The 17,878-nt window shown below is 43.6% G+C and overlaps 1 protein-coding gene across 1 annotated transcript; it reads left to right on the top strand.

The window, feature by feature from the left end:
- Positions 1-12,388: 12,388 nt before the first annotated feature.
- OTUD1 (OTU deubiquitinase 1) lies at positions 12,389-15,088 on the top strand. Its single transcript, XM_006080996.4, has one exon. It carries the CDS (start codon positions 12,396-12,398, stop codon positions 13,842-13,844), a length of 1,449 nt encoding a protein of 482 aa, XP_006081058.4. The 5' UTR covers positions 12,389-12,395; the 3' UTR covers positions 13,845-15,088.
- Positions 15,089-17,878: the final 2,790 nt, after the last annotated feature.

The following is a 17,878-nucleotide window of genomic DNA, read 5'->3' as shown; positions in this document are numbered from 1 at the left end:
CAATAATTTCCAAAACAAATCAGATTTAATGACATTCAAAAGTTCCTCAGGTTGGTAAACCTTCTCATGAATTACCTTCTAAAATATGTATAAGAAATTGTCCCTCACATAAAAGTGCAAATATGAGTGCAAAGATGCTCTCTGTAACACTGCAGAAAACTGCACTTTAAATTTTATACATTTGCATCACTTTATTTTTTTCAACATACATATACAATGGAATACTACTCAACCATAAAAGAATGAAATAATGCACTTTGCAGTGACATAGATGCAAATATAGATTACCATACTAAGTGAAGTAAGTGAGAAAGAGAAAGACAAATACCATATGATATCACTTGTATGTAGAATCTAAAATATGGCACAAATGAACCTGTTAAACAGAAACAGACTCACAGATATAGAGAACAGATTGCCAAGGAGGAGGGTAGAGGAAAAAAGGACAGGGAATTTGGGATTACCAGATATAAACTATGATATATGGGATGGATAAAAAACAAGGTCCTACTGGACAGCACAGGGAACTGTATTCAATACCCTGTGATAAACCATAATGGAAAAGAACATTAAAAAAAAGAATGTAATAAGTTCAGTCAGTCAGTTCAGTCACTCAGTTGTGTCCGACTCTTTGTGACCACATGAACTGCAGCATGCAAGGCCTCCCTGTCCATCACCAACTCCCGGAGTCTACCCAAACTCATGTCTATTGAGTCGCTGATGCTATCCAATCATCTCATCCTCTGTCGTCCCCTTCTCCTCCTGCCCTCAATCTTTCCCAGCATCAGAGTCTTTTCAAATGAGTCAGTTCTTCCCATCAGGTGGCCAAAGTACGAGAGTTTCAGCTTCAACATTAGTCCTTCCAATGAATATTCAGGACTGATTTCCTTTAGGATGGACTGGTTGGATCTCTTTGCAGTCCAAGGGACTCTCAAGAGTCTTCTCCAACACCACAGTTCAAAAGCATCAATTCTTTGGTGCTCAACTTTCTTTATAGTCCAACTCACACCCATACATGACTACTGGAAAAACGATAGCTTTGACTAGATGGACCTTTGTTGGCAAAGTAATGTCTCTACTTTTGAATATGCTGTCTAGGTTGGTCATAACTTTCCTTCCAAGGAGTAAGCATCTTTTAATTTCATGGCTGCAGTCACCATCTGCAGTGATTTTGGAGCCTAAAAAAATAAAGTCAGCCACTGTTTCCCCATCTATTTGCCATGAAGTGATGGGACCGGATGCCATGATCTTAGTTTTCTGAATATAGTAAGTTAAAGCACAATAAAACTTGATTTTGAAGTAACTTCATTTCTACTCTCCATATTTTCCTTTTCTTAAGTCTTGGCAAAATAGTTACATAACGGCTGGGCATTTTTACAACTGACCTCTTAGTCATTAAGGGTGTGTCGCTCAGCCTGGCCTTGTACCCATATAGAGGGAGAGCAGTGTAAAAGGTACCTCCCTTCTCCCCATTCGTCTCCAGAGGGGTAAGCCACACTATCGTGTTCATTTGCTTACAGCTATTTAACTACTAAGTAAACACTGAAGACTGGATATTGAAAATGTTGGCATACATCCAGCCTACTGAGTTGAAATAGAACCACCCTTGGCAACAGATTACTGCACATACTACATTGTTATTTCACATTGGTGTGTGTGTGGTGTCTTGTTTTCCTTACTTTACGTTAAGCTGTTTATAAGCAGGGGCTGTCTTAATCCGTTGGGGCTGCTCTAAAAAAATACCACAGACTGGGTAGCTTATAAACAACAGAAATTGATTTCTCATGGTTCTGGAGGCTGGACGCCTGGGGGCCCTTTTCTGGGTGGCAGGTATCTTGTTTTGTCCTCACAAGGTGAGAGGGGTTAGGGAATTCTGGAGCTTCTTTTATAAACACTTATCCCATTCCTAGGGGCTCTACCCATGTGATTTAAGCATTTTCCAAGCCCCCCACTTCCTGATACCATTGTCTTTGCAGGGATTCTCATGTGTGAATTCTGGAGGAACACAAACACTCAAACCATATCATGAGTCACAGGCTTTATTTCTCTTTCTGCAACTAGCAGGCTTAGTTATTATTAGTAGATCTGATCATTATACTAGTTAAGGCAACCAGAAGCAGGCAACAGAGCATGGGACGAACTGCTTTGGGTCTAACCAACCGTTCCCTATAATAATTCCAAATCTGATGAAGGGAATTCAGGGAAACCTCGGGCTTGGGGTTTCTCCCCTTCATGCTGGAATGATTCAAAACTGTGTATACAAACTGATTATTCTGACCAAATGACATGATCTGAACTTCCATGAGAATGACAGCTCTTTCTTTCCCTTCTCTCAATAGTCCCCTGAATTCACAAGATGAAAAATGCCACTGCATGGGTAGAGAGTTGAACCATATTCTAATCACCAAGCAAACTGTGGGCTATTTATCAAAATGACCTGCACCTTTTCCAAGCCTAAATTTAGGAGTCAGTCATTATATATACTTGCCAGTTTTCGCTCCGTTCTTAGTCCTAAATTTTTCTCCTTCAAAAAGCAAAAGCCTCTGATTACCTGATCTAATTATCATATATCAATTTATATTTCCTGGAATTATAGTATTTTTAGATAATATGATTTTCAGCGACTAATAAATATTTCAGAAGAGCCATAAAGTTTCAATAATTGAGACGAACTTTCACTTTTGCCTGGAAATTTCACTTCCAGACTGTGACATGTCAACAGTGGGAAATGTGCTAAAGAAAGAAAATATTGTGGTGTTTGCATGAAGTTGTGTCCTTTATTTATTTATTTGCTAACTTTAAATAGCATGAATATATATCAGCCCACGCAATACTTCCCAAGATGCTTGCCTTTTACTGCTTATGTTCCATTTTTACTTGACAATATTCAGAAAATATTTAGTGAGAGCCTGCTGTATCTCAGGCAGTTTTCAGAATCTTTTCCACAACATACTATATATTTTATGTTTGACTGGTCCTGTATATGGTTAAGGGCTTAAGATAGCGCTAGTGGTAAAGAACATGCATGCCAATGCAGGAGACATAAGTGATATGGCCTCGATCCCTTGGTCGGAAAGATCCCCTGGAAGAAGGCATGGCAACCCACTCCAGTATTATTGCCTGGAGAATCCCACAGACAGGAGCCTGGCAGACTACATTCTGTAGGGTCATAGAGAGTCGGACACAACTGAAGTGACTCAGCACATATATATATGGTTAAACTGGGGCATATTCCTATTATGTTTTATGCAATATTAATGTTCATTAAGTATTTAATAAGCAGAATGTAAAATTATTTTTTATATAATGATGATGACATAAAAAGCTTAAAAATCAAATTATAAATTCAAGCAGCGTTTCGCTAGCCCAGCTTGTCAAATATCCCTTTCACTTGGTCATAAATGATTTGGTTTCAGTAAGTTTTAACTCCTTACATCATATAACAATTATCCTTAAGTGCTATATTGAAAAGCAGAGATATTACTTTGCCAATAAAGGTCCATCTAGTCAAGGCTATGGTTTTTCTAGTGATCATGTATGGATGTGAGTGTTGGACTGTGAAGAAAGCTGAGCACCGAAGAATTGATGCTTTTGAACTGTGGTGTTGGAGAAGACTCTTGAGAGTCCTTTGGACTGCAAGGAGATCCAACTAGTCCATTCTAAAGGAGATCAGTCCTGGGTGTTCATTGGAAGGACTGATGCTAAAGCTGAAACTCCAATACTTTGGCCACCTCATGAGAAGAGTTGACTCATTGGAAAAGACTCTGATGCTGGGAGGGATTGGGGGCAGGAGGAGAAGGGGACGACAGAGGATGAGATGGCTGGATGGCATCACCAACTCGATGCACATGAGTCTGAGTGAACTCTGGGAGTTGGTGATGGACAGGGAGGCCTGGCATGCTGTGATTCATAGGGTCGCAAAGAGTTGGACACAACTGAACGACTGAACTGGAACTGGACTGGACTGTGCAGTTGCCAGAAAAATCATTAGGATACATAAAATGTCCATGATTTATGAAATAATGTAACAAAGTAAGTGTTGTTGCTGCTGAGACATTTATAAAATCTTTTTATATCAAGCACTTAGCACAGTACCTAGCTCATAGTAGGTTTTTTTTATTTTTTATTTTTTAAACAGCTTCATTTAGATGTAATTTACATGCCCTAAAATTGATCCTTTAAAAATGTTTAGTGGTTTCTAGTGCACACAGAGTTGTGCAATCACCACCATAATCTAATTTTAAAACATTTTCATCAGTCCAAAAAAAAATCTGTTCCTACTGGTAGTGATTCCCTGTTGCCCCTTCTCCTTAGTCTCTGGCAACCACTAATCCATTTTCTGTCTCTATAGATTTACCTATTTTGGACATTTCATTGTTGTTGTTGTTCAGTTGCTCAGTCGCGTCCAACTCTTTGTGACCCCATGAACTGCAGCACGCCAGGCTTCCCTGTCCTTCACCAACTCCTGGAGCTTGCTCAAACTCATGACATCAAGGCAGTAATGCCATCCCACCATCTTATTCTCAGTCGTCCCCTTCTGCTCCTACCTTCAATCTTTCCCAGCATCAGGGTCTTTTCTAATGAGTAAGCTCTTTGCATTAGGTGGCCAAAGTATTGGAGCTTCAGCTTCAGCATCAATCCTTGAAATGAATATTTAGGATTGACTGGTTTGATCTCCTTTCAGTCCAAGGGACTCTCAAGAGACTTCTCCATCACCACAGTTCAAAAGCATTAATTCTTCAGTGCTCAGTCTTCTTTATGGTCCAACTCTCACATCCATACACTACTACTGGAAAAATCATAGCTTTGACTAGATGGACCTTTGTTGGCAAAGTAATGTCTCTGCCTTTTAATATGCTGTCTAGGTTGGTCATAGCTTTTCTTTCAAGGAGCAAACACCTTTTAATTTCAAGGCTGCAGTCACCATCTGCAGTGATTTTGGAGCCCAGGAAAAGAAAGTCTGTCACTGTTTCCATTGTTTCCCCATCTATTTGCCATGAAACCCGGGTTTGATCCCTGGGTTGGGAAGATCTCCTCGAGAAGGAAATGGCTACTCACACCAGTATTCCTGCCTGCAAAATGCCGTGGACAGAGGAGCCTGGTGGGCTGCAGTCCATGGGGTGGGAAAGAGTCAGGCACGACTGAGTAACAATTCACTTTACTTCACATTTGCCATGAAGTGATTGGACTGGATGCCATGATCTTTGTTTTTTGAATGTTGAGTTTTACACCAGTTTTTTCACTCTCCTCTTTCACTTTCATCAAGAGGCTCTTTAGTTCCTCTTTGCTTTCTGCCATAATGGTGGTGTCATATGCATATCTGAGGTTATTGGTATTTCTCCCAGAAATCTTGATTCTAGTTCGTGCTTCATCCACACTGGCATTTAGCATTAGGTATTCTGCATGTAAGTTAAATAATCAGGGTAACAAATTACAGCCTTGACGTACTCCTCTCCCAGTTTTAAACCAGTCCGTTGTTCCATGTCTGGTTCTAACTGTTCCTTCTTGACCTGCATACAGGTTCCTCAGGAGGCAGGTAAAGTGGTCTGGAATTCCCATCTAAGAATTTTCCACAGTTTGTTGTGATCCACACAGTCAAAGGCTTTAGTGCAGTCAATGAAGCAGATGTTTTTCTGGAATTTTCTTGCTTTTTCCATGATCCAACGGATGTTGGCAATTTGACCTCTGGTTCCTCTGCCTTTTCTAAATCCAGCTTGAACATCTGAAAGTTCTCAGGTCATGTGCTGTTGAAGTCTAGCTTGGAGAATTTCACGCAATACTTTACTAGCTTGTGAGATCAGTGCAATTGTGCAGTAGTTTGAACATTCTTTGGCATTGCCTTTCTTTGGGATTGGAATGAAAACTGACCTTTTCCAGTCTTGTGGCCACTGCTGAGTTTTCCAAATTTGTTGGAATATTGAGTGCAGCACTTGCACAGCATCATCTTTTAGGATTAGCTCAGCTGGAATTCCATCACCTCCACTAGCTTTGTTCATAGTGATGCTTCCTAAGGCCCTCTTGACTTCGCATTCCAGGATGTCTGGCTCTAAGTGAGGGATCACACCATCATGGTTATCCAGGTCATTAAGATCTTTTTTGTATAGTTCTTCTGTGAGTATTTCATACAAAAGGAATTACACAATATGTGGCCTTTCGTGCCTGGTTTCTTTCATTTATGATAATGTTTTCAAGGTTCACCAATGTTGCAGCATGGATCAGTACTTCATTCTTTTTATGGCTGTATAGTATTTCATTGTGTGGATATACCTATTCATTAGTTGATGGAAACTGGGTTGTTTCCACTTTTTAGCCATTATGAATGATGTTACTATGAACATTGACATATATGTTTTTGTGTGGATATAACATTTTTTATTTCCCGTGGTTATATACCCAACAGTGTAATTATCAGATCATATGGTAACTCTATGTGTAACCTTCTGAGGATTGCCAAGTTGCTTTTCAAAATGTTTTCAAAGTTATAGTTTAAAATTCTACAAGCAGGACTTGCCTGGCGATCCAGTGGTTAAGACTCCCTGCCTCTAATGCAGAGGGCACACGTCTAATAACCTGTTCAGGGAATTAAGATCCCACATGTGGTGTCGCCAAAAGGAAAAAAGTTCTACAAGCAATGGATAGGATTCTAATTTCTCCACATTTTTCACCAGTGCTTGCTATTGTCTGTCTTTTTTTTTTTTTTTATTACAGCTGTCTTAGTGGGTATTTGGTAGACTTCACTATGGGTTTTGATTTGCATTTTCTTGATGACTAATGATATTGAGTATATTTTCATACATTATAGGCTGCTTGTATATCTTACTTAAAGAAATAGCTATAGAAATTCTGTGTCCATTTAAAAGTTGGGTTGTCTTTCTACTGTTGAATTATATAAGACTTTTAAATACATTCGTTATGTATTTCAAAGTCCCTTATCAGATATAAAGACTTCCCTGGTGGCTCAGACGGTAAAGCGTCTGTCTACAATGCGGGAGACCCAGGTTCAATCCCTGGGTCGGGAAGATCTGCTGGTGAAGGAAATGGCAATCCACTCCAGTACTATTGCCTGGAAAATCCCATGGACAGAGGAGCCTGGTAGTCCATGGGGTCGCAAAGAGTCAGACACAACTGAGCGACTTCACTTACTATTAGATATATGACTTGTAAATATGGTTCCCCATTCTTCAGCTTGTCTTTTCACTTTCTCTATGGTGTCCTTTTGGAGAAGGCAATGGCACTCCACTCCAGTACTCTTGCCTGGAAAATCCCATGGACAGAGGAGCCTGGTAAGCTGCAGTCCATGGGGTTGCTAAGAGTCAGACATGACTGAGCGACTTCACTTTCACTTTTCACTTTCATGCACTGGAAAAGGAAACGGCAACCCACTCCAGTGTTCTTGCCTGGAGAATCCCAGGGATGGGGGAGCCTGGTGGGCTGCCGTCTATGGGGTCGCACAGAGTCGGACACAACTGAAGTGACTTAGCATAGCATAGCATATGGTGTCCTTTGAAGCACATAGTTTTTAGTTTTGATGAAGTTCAACTTACCATTTTCTTCTTTGGCTGTTTGTCTTTGTAGGTGTCACAACTAAGAAACCATTGCTTAATCCACAGTCACTGAGATTTCTGCCTCAAATTTCTTCTGAGAATTTGATGGTTGTAGCTTCCACTTTTGACCTGCTTTAAGTTAACTTTTGTTTATGTTAAGGAGTCCAACTTCATTCTTTTGTATGTAGATAGCAGTTGTCCTAGCCCCACTTGTTGAAAAAGCTATTGTTTCTCCTACTGAATTGTCTTGGTACCCAGTCAAAGACAATTGATCATATACATATGGCCTTATTAATGGCTTCCCAGGTGGCACTATTCCGAGAAGGTGATGGCAGCCCACTCCAGTACTCTTGCCTGGAAAATCCCATGGATGGAGGAGCCTGGTAGGCTGCAGTCCATGGGGTCACGAAGAGTCGGACACGACTGAGCGACTTCACTTTCACTTTTCACTTTCATGCACTGGAAAAGGAAACGGCAACCCACTCCAGTGTTCTTGCCTGGAGAATCCCAGGGACGGGGGAGCCTGGTGGGCTGCCGTCTCTGGGGTCGCACAGAGTTGGACATGACTGAAGCGACTTAGCAGCAGTAACAGCAGCAGGTGGCACTATTAGTAAAAAAAAAAAACCCGCCTGCCAATGAAGAAGACGTAAGAAACGTGGGTTCAGTCCCTGGGTTGGGTAGATCCCTTGGAGGAGGAAATGGCAACCCACTCCAGTAATCTTGCCTAGAGAATCAAATGGACAGAGGAACCTGGCAAGCTAAAGTCCATAGGGTCACAAAGAGTCGGACATGACTGAAGCGACTTTACGTGCACATGCACGCATCTGACCTTATTTCTGCACTGTCAGTTCTAGTTCACCCATCTGTATGTTTATCTTTATGCCTGTACCACATGGTTTTGATGACTGTAGCATTGTGGTAAGTTTTGGAATTGGGAAGAATGAGTCCTCCAACTTTATTCTTTTTGAAGTGCATTTTTCATATTAGGTTTGTAAAGAAATGATAATTTAATGAGTGAATAAATGGATGAATGTTTGCATGTTTAAAAGTTTTAATTTGGTGGGAGGGGAAGAGGTTGGGAATTTTTTGTCTTTAAAGAAATCAGCTACAAGATGGGGGTATCTAGGGATATATATTTTCAAAAAACTTGCTGAGATTGGGTCCTATTTGTGAAAGATGCCTTTGGGGGTTAGGTTTCTGTGGCCTGTGCCGCAGGACAGAATCTGTGTCTGAAATCCCTGTAATTGGCACCATGCTGGGAGCAGAGCTGTTGCTCAATAAATATTCATCGATTAAATGCCTTGTCCTTTTGGTTTTGTTTTAACCTATTGATTCTCTTGTTGCTAACTTTTGAAGGACAGTTGCTGAAATTTCCTGCTTTTCTAGCCTGTTCAATAACTATGCAATTTTGGTTTATACTTCAGCCAGTCTTCTGCACAGCACCAAAATATCCTCGACAGATGATTTTTCCAGAAGACAATCATTAGGAATTCTTTTCAGATGGCACATCAAGGAACTGAATTTGCCCACCCCCCAAACACACACACTTTCCTACCCTAATCTCTTTGCTGTCACAGGGAAGGTCTTGCCTTTTCTTACACTCCAGGGGCAGAAACAATCCCATTCCAAGGCTGGCAATCATCCTGCTTTGAGTTTCCTGAAGTACCATCTCTTCCAGCAAGATTTTCCAGACCTAGACACAGAGTGGACATATATTCACTGTACGAATATGCAGTGTGGTATAGTCTACCATGGGCTTCCCATGTGGCTCAATGGGTAAAGAATCCACCTGCAATGCAGGAGATGCAGGCAGATGTGGGTTCAATTGCCAGGTTGGGAAGATCCCAGAGGAGAAGATGGCAACCCACTCTACTATTCTTGCCTGGAGAATCCCATGGACAGAGGATCCTGGTGGGCTATAGTCCATAGGGTCACAAAGAGTCGAACACTACTGAAGCAACTTTGTACGCAGGCATGCACAGCCAAGTTAGTCTACACTGGTGCTTACATCCACCTAGTAAGTACTTCATTATATTGTCTATCATCTCCACACAAGCTAAAAAACAAAAAACAAAAAAAGATGCTTCACATACATTGACGGTTTGAATCTTCACATCTCTGTTGATAATTTGCTCTTGTTTAAAAAAAAAAAAAGGCCCCAAATGGGCCCCACTACAACAAACCAAGACTTAATTGCAGTTTCAATGTTCTGCTGAAATGTAATCTTAATCATATATGGGGAAAGAATCTGAAAAAAATTCAGTTCATATATAACTGAGTCACTTCACTCTACACCTGAAATTAACACAACATTGTAAATCAGCCATACTGCAGTATAAAATAAATAAATTTTATAAATAAAGGAAGTAGCTATGAACATTTTTAAAAAACGTAATCATAATCAACTGGTTTGGAATGATCTGATTAATATCAATGAGGTCACCTGTCATATAGGTCATCTCCATTCCCCAGAGGAAGAAGCAGGAGTCTGTGTGATAAAACCATGACAGGACCCTCCTGACCCCCAAAGCCCTGACCTAAAAATAATTCATTATCCTTTTTTTTGCTAAGAACTCCCTTACTCCGCCCTTCTTCCTATTAAAAACAACAATAACAACTTTGCACTTTCTGCAACAGGTGGAAGTACGCTTCTAGCTGCTGGATGGGACATTGCTTGATGGAATAAGTCTGAATCGCTTAATAAAATCAATCAGATCATCAAATTTACTCAATTGAATTTTATTTTTTGACATTCCTAATTTGGTACATCGGACCTAGCCTGTCGTCTGAGTACCTAGCTTTATTTTCTCCCCCTGTATTTACTCCAGTCTGTTCAAAACATATTCTTGCTTTAGGATTTACATTAAAAAATAAATAAATAAATAAAAGTTTCCTTATCTCTCTCCATGCTCCTGTTTGCTAGCTCTGCTAGCACACTGGCTATTCAGTAAATATGATTTGGGGGATTATTTTATTGTTAATTGTTTTGTATTCTGTTTCAGAACGCCAGCTACTCAAAGGCTAAAGGTAGAATAACAAATAATCCCCAAATCAGCGATGAAACTTAAGTAACTTCCTTTTTCTAGTTAGCCAGTGGGGTCTACAAGCTTCCAATGGGGTGTCACCAGAAGCTGAAAAGACGGTTAGACTTTTATGCGGTTGTTTTTCTTTCCAGTTGACCTACCTAACAGGTTCAAGTGACCTGGGCAAAGGCAGCTGGGATCCTGTCAGTCACACCCACGACGGCAAATTGAAGCTCTGGCTGGAGGTCAGGAGACCAGGATCGTAATTCTGCCTTTCCGGCTGTTTTGGGAACTCCTCTTCCATTAATTAACTCATTCAATAAATATTAATTAGTTCCATCTATGTGCCATGAGTTTGTGATGGACAGAGAGGCCTGGCGTGCTGCGATTCATGGGGTCGCAAAGAGTCGGACACGACTGAGCGACTGAACTGAACTGATGTGCCAGGCTCTGTGCTGGGTTTGTAACTATAATAGCCATCAAGACTAAGTAAGTCTTTTCATTCACGGGACCTACGATTCACTAAAGAGTATGTGGAGTGGGGAGGCTTACACCATAACATAAGCTATTTCCCCATCACTGAAACAGTGAGACAGCTTCTTAGGTTCACTCTGAACACTTAGGGTCTGTCAGTTTAGCATGTGATCAAAGCTGAGAATATAGCAAGAGCTGCCCACTGCTATACAGTCAGTATGCAAGTTGATCATGAGTATTATAGCTTTCCTTTACAAACAGGGACATCTAACACAATAGGGTAGAACTATGTTCAACATTCTATTCAATTTCAACATTCTTGCAATGCATCATGACCCTCTACCGCTGACCTACGGTGAACAGCTGCACCTATTTTCAAGAGGCCCGGCTAGACATTTGGTATTTCACCCAAGACTTGTATTTGCTTATCAACACGGGTTAGGACTGCAGAAAAGTTGGTTTCGGTTTAGCAGGGCGGCAAGGTGCTGGGGAGAAAGGGAGGCGTCACACAACTACGTTAACAATATCATCTCAGGGATGAGTGAAAAAGATGGCAGTGGGGCAACGACCATGCAGAGGCCATGCAGGTTTTAGGGCAGCTGTCTCCGCGCAGAACTCGGAAGCTTCTTTTGAAACGCACTTTCAGCATTCTTGTCCGCCCCAAGCTGCCCCGAACCCGCCAAGATCCACTGCTGAAGCGCAGAAAACCGCGGCGCCTAGAAACTAACACTGAGGTGGGGCAGCGGGTACAGCTGCACAGGCCTCCGCGCCTCCGCGCTCTCCCGCCCGCGCGCCCGTCGCCCGCGCTGCGGGCCACGCCCATTACGTCACCGAACGGGGCGGGGCGAGACGGAGGGGGTGGGGCGAGCCCCGGAGGTTGAATGGGACGCCGCGACGAGCCGCACATTCCAATGAAGGCACGTGACGCGGCAGCGCTGCCTGAGGTAAACAACCGCGGCCCCGCCTCCTGGCTCGTCCGCGCGCCCTGCAGTGCTGCTAGCCGGCGGGACGCGCTCCAGCAGGGCGGGCGGCTACCTCCGAGAGTCCTCAGCGGCCGCCGCGGGCCGGAGCAGTGGCGGCGGGCGCACGCGTCCCGGGTCTGCGGGCCGCTAGCGCCGGCAGGGGTCGAGCGCGCGTCCCCTCCCCGCCCCCACCGCGCGCTGTGGCGCAGCAGGAATTTGGCGGGGACCCGGGCGCTATTTGCAGCTCCTGACGCGCCGGCGGCCCTTCGGTCATTTCTATTCTCAGGGCACTGGGTCACCGCGCTCGGCCGGCCCCCTTCCCCGGGCCCGGAGGGTGTGTCCCCTCACCGGGGCTCGGCGCGCCTATAAGGGGCCGAGCGGCGGGCAGGGACATGCAGCTCTACAGCAGCGTCTGCACCCACTACCCAGCCGGGGGCCCGGGTCCCACGGCCGCAACCGCCGCTCCGCCCGCCGCCGCCACCGCTGCCTCGTTCAAGGTCTCTCTGCAGCCCCCGGGACCCGCCGGTGGCGCCCCGGAGCCCGATACCGGTGAGTGCCAGCCGGCCGCGGCCGCCGAGCCCCGCGAAGCCGCCGCCGCTCCCGCCGCCAAGATGCCCGCCTTCTCCTCCTGCTTCGAGATGGTGTCCGGGGCCGCCGCCCCCGCCTCAGCCGCCGCCGCCGCCGGGCCGCCCGGCGGGTCCTGCAAGCCGCCGCTGCCACCGCACTACACGTCCACGGCACAGATCACCGTGCGGGCCCTGGGCGCCGACCGGCTCCTGCTGCGCGGCCCCGAGCCCGGCGCCGCGGCGCCCGCCGCCCCACGCGGCCGCTGCCTCCTGCTGGCCCCGGCAGCAGGCGCTCCGATCCCCCCGCGGCGGGGCTCCTCGGCCTGGCTTCTGGAGGAGCTGCTGAGGCCCGACGGCCCGGAGCCTGTCGGTCTGGACGCGACCCGCGAGGGGCCCGACAGAAACTTCCGACTGAGCGAGCACCGCCAGGCCCTGGCCGCCGCCAAGCACCGCGGCCCCGCGCCGCCCCCGGGGAGCCCGGAGCCCGGCCCCGGCCCGTGGGCCGAGGAGCGCCCGGCAGAGAGGAACCTCCGCGGCTGGGACAGAGCTGGCGACCGCCGCGACGCTCCCGGCGCCGAAGAGCCGGGGCGGCCCGACCCTGAGGCCGAGGCGGCCCCGGCCCGCAGCGGCGAGGCGGCCCCGGGCGGCGCGACCGAGGCGGTGGTCGTGTCCAGGTCGGATCCTAGGGACGAGAAGCTGGCCCTGTACCTGGCGGAGGTGGAGAGGCAGGACAAGTACCTGCGGCAGAGGAACAAGTACAGATTTCACATCATTCCCGACGGCAACTGCCTCTACCGGGCGGTCAGCAAGGCGGTGTACGGGGACCAGAGCCTGCACCGGGAGCTACGGGAACAGACGGTGCACTACATCGCCGACCACCTCGACCACTTTAGCCCCTTGATTGAGGGCGACGTGGGGGAGTTTATCATCGCTGCTGCCCAGGACGGGGCGTGGGCCGGGTACCCTGAACTGCTGGCCATGGGGCAGATGCTGAATGTGAATATCCATCTGACTACTGGAGGGAGGCTGGAGAGCCCCACGGTGTCTACCATGATTCACTATTTGGGCCCGGAGGATTCCCTAAGGCCTAGCATTTGGCTCAGTTGGCTCAGTAACGGACATTATGACGCGGTGTTTGATCACTCGTATCCGAACCCGGAGTATGACACTTGGTGCAGGCAGACTCAAGTGCAGAGAAAACGCGATGAAGAACTCGCCAAATCTATGGCCATATCCCTGTCCAAAATGTATATTGAGCAAAATGCATGCTCTTGAAGTGTCTGAGACCCTCGCCTTGGGAAAATTGCATACCTAATTTGTGTTTGGAGAGTTAAATGAACTTTAATCAGGGTAATTGCACTTTTAAACTTTCTAGTAGATTTACTGTAGGTGTAATGCCTTAATCATTTTTTTGAATGTTTTCTCCTCAGAGCTGAAGGTTGCTGGGCACCTAAATGATGTTTCATAGTAGCTTTGGGTGATCCTACTGCTATTTATGATTTGCTGTATAAAGTTGGCACTACTTAATTTGCAAGCTGATATTTCTCAGTGTAAATTTGTTCATTCCTGGTAATCTATTTTCTATAAAAACGTATTTTTGCACAACATTTTTAACAATCGGTGTACCTTCATCTAGGATGTGTTCCATTTTGGCAAACAGCTTTCCGGCATAAATCCAGAGAAGTGCTTTATATGAAGTTTATTATTTTGAGCAGAGTTTGTGATTTAGTATTTTATGTTGTTGGATTTGAATTTTAGAGTTCTTAGATAATTATTTCAAATGGCTATTGATGCTTTCATGTTACCAGATAATTGGCCCATTCCGTTTTGATGACAGATTAGTTGTTTGGAAAATCATTATTTTTCTAGAAATGGTCAACCTTTTAAAGAGAAAATACCTAAGGGGAGGTTGTGGGAAGATTTTTTTTTTTTTTTTAAAGAATAGTACCAGCTATTACTTGAATGAAAGTCTGATATTTGCTGATGGCAGAGTGATTATTCTGTACTCCGGTTGATGTTTAGATTGTCTGGTGCTCTCAGTTGTTCTTATTTATATTTGTCTTTTTGTTGAAAAGAATTTTTTAACATGATAGAAAACTTTGTGACAAGATAAGCCTCCTGCTTCATATATAGTTTCTTGGATTCAACTGAGAGATTTGAAAATTAATGGCATAAATGCCTCCAATCAACCCTGGCAATTATTTTATAGCAGGAGAATACTGTCTTAATAGTCTATTCCTTTTAAATTCTTTCACAAGGCAAAATAGGATTGCCCTGCATTATGTACAGTACAAATGTCTATACAGAGCTTGTATGGTTTGCTGGGTCAAACAATGTTTTAAACCTAAAATCTATCTCATTTCCACTTTAACTACTTTTAGTGGTATTTATTAAGTAATGCAGTTTGTACTTTTTTATTTTGTAACATTTTGTGATTTTTTTGTACAATACTGTATTTGTACAATAGAGCAATTCTCAGCTGATGGAATGAGTGAATAAAATGCATAATTTTACTTTTACGGTGTCTTTTTGCCTGAAGTAACTTTCATTTTTTTATTTGGCTGCACCAGGCGGCATGCAGGGTCTTAGTTCCCTGACCATGGATCAAATCCATGTGCCCTGCATTGGGAGCAGAGTCCTAAGCACTGGACTGCCAGGGAATTCCCAGATTTAAATGTTTTAGAGTAACCAAAGAAATGCCCTTTTATGCAGTCTGGCCTCTTGAGATTAAGGGACTCCCTTAATTTTAAGATGTGTTATCAGATTTAGTTGAGAAGTGTGTCAGTACACATAATGCTGACATGCTTATTGCAGGATCAACCCAACTAGTTTGAATTTCTTACTTTTCAGTTGATGTCATGGTTATAGACAATTGACTTTGACTTCATCGCTTAACCATGGCAAGATGGTCAAGGATCAATGGAAGGATGCCATTGGCTATCAAGGGAAGGCAATTTGTCAAAGGTCTAAAATGTTACCTAACCATGAATCTCTGGTTTTTTGTTAAATTTTGCTTCATAGCTTCACTAATTACATGACATGGGAAGAAAGAAATTCCTTGTTTGAATTACACAGCTAAATGTGTTTTTCCCCCTTTTCTCCACTTTATTTAGAGGTGGATAAAGTTTGGGGTGCTTGAAGTTTACACATGAAATGAATAGACTTAATTATAAGATCCTAAAAGGCTTTCTGTAAGCCCATTACAGTTTTGAGGAAACAGTTTCATTCCACAGTGTTGTTCTGTTTCATTTTCAAATTGGGATCCCAAGTCCTGGATTTAGATTCCCAAGGAGGATAATACCTTTCATTAAATGGATTCTAAGATTGTATTCCACGGCAGCAGGTTATTTTGGTTGTCTTGTCTGAAAGGTTTATGTCTTTCTCATCCTTTATCTTGGAGAAGGAAATGGCAACCCACTCCAGTGTTCTTGCCTGAAGAATCCCAGGGACAGGGGAGCCTGGTGGGCTGCCGTCTATGGGGTCACACAGAGTCCGACACGACTGAAGTGACTTAACAGCAGCAGCAGCATCCTTTTTCTATGTTTTTTTGTTGCTGTTGTTTGGAAGAAATGTAGTATTTGTCACTCCTTTATGCTTCATGTTTATTCTTTCCTGCCATCCCACTTCTATGTTAGCAGTTAACAATCCTGGATCACTAAGGACTTGAGCAGTGGAAGAGATGGAAATGTGGTTGACTTTCCTTTTAGCAAACATTTATTAAACAGTTCATTTCTTCAGTTACTCAGATAGCAGCTAAGGGCCTCAAAACTGTATATGAAGGAATGATGTGTTCCATTGATGCTGTGAGCTAAAGTTTCTTTAGAGATTACTACCCTGTAAAATATGATGGGGGAGTATAGATTCTATAAAAAATCTAATTGTGTTTTCAGGTAAAGTAGTTTGAAAATCATACTGTTACCTTGAAAATTGTATTAAAGTGGTACATAGATAAAAATTATGATACAAATAACTATTAGTGTGATTTTTGTCTTACTGTCTCGTTTAAAAATGGCATAGTATGTCAAGATTTTGATGAGAATCTAAAATTTGATCCTCTGGTTCATTTTCTTCTTTAAAAAAAATGTATTTATTTTTGGCTGCGTTAGGTCTTTGTTGTGGTGCATGGGCTTCTCATTGCGGTGGCTTGTTGGAGAGCCATAGACTCTAGGGTGAAGGCTCAGGACTTGTGGTGCATGGGCTTAGTTGCTCTGAGGCATATGGGATCTTCTCAGACCAGGGGTTGAACCTGTGTCTCCTGCATTACAAGGCAGATTCTTAACCACTGGACCACCAGGGAAGTCCCTTTTATTCATTTTCCACTCACATTTTTTTCTCTGAGATAAAATAGACTCATGTTAGCATATTTAATTGGACTGAGAAGTAAACCACTATTGATAAGTGGCACAAGGGCGTTCGAATGTGATTCTTCAATTACGTTTTTCTAAACTTGTAGTCCATATGCTTTATATAGTAACGTATTCATGAGGCACAGAGCCTTTACCCAGAAACCACATTTTATAGAGAAGAGGAAATGCCTTAGGAGCCTTTGAACATCAGAATTGGTTAGTTTCAGCTTGGGTAAATATAGTCTTTGGTTGCAATCTTTTCTTCATAATTTTTGTACTGAAAAAGGATCTTGAGATAATCTCACTACTTCATGTTTTTTTCTTCTCCTGAAGAGATGAGAAAGAGATGAGAAACTTAAAATTTTAGCTTGGTGTTTAGTGAGCTCATATGAAGGAAAAGCATCGAGAATAAAAATAGATTTTAGACCTTTGGACACTGGATAATTTCATATGTAGGAAAATGTAGTGGAATAATTGAAGAGTTGTTCTTCAGTGGCTCAGTCGTGTCCAACTCTGCAACTCCATGGACTGTAGCACGTCAGGCCTCCCTGTCCTTCACCATCTCCTGGAGCTTGCTCAAACTCATGTCCATTGAGTTGGTAATACCCTCCAACCACCTTGTTCTCTATTTTCCCCTTCTCCTCCTGCCTTCAATCTTTGCCAACATCCAGGTCTTTTCAAGTGAGTCAGTTCTTTGCATCAGGTGGCCAAAGTGTTGGAGCTTCAGCTTTAGCATCAGTCCTTCCAATGAATATTCAGGACTGATTTCTGGTAGGATTGACTTGTTTGATCTTGCATTCCAAGGGACTCTCAAGTCTTCTCCAACACCACAGTTCAAAACATTCTCAATTCAAGAGTATATCCTTCAAATGTGTATCATGTTCAAATTTATTTGTCACATGAAATTATAAATCCAGACTTTATTTATTTTGACGTCCCTAGAGTGTCTATATGGAGAAGGCA

Source organism: Bubalus bubalis, chromosome 14, assembly GCF_019923935.1.
Source record: "Bubalus bubalis isolate 160015118507 breed Murrah chromosome 14, NDDB_SH_1, whole genome shotgun sequence".
NCBI lineage: Eukaryota > Metazoa > Chordata > Mammalia > Artiodactyla > Bovidae > Bubalus > Bubalus bubalis.
Note: the sequence above shows the minus strand (reverse complement) of the source record. Positions and strands in the feature narration are given on the sequence as shown.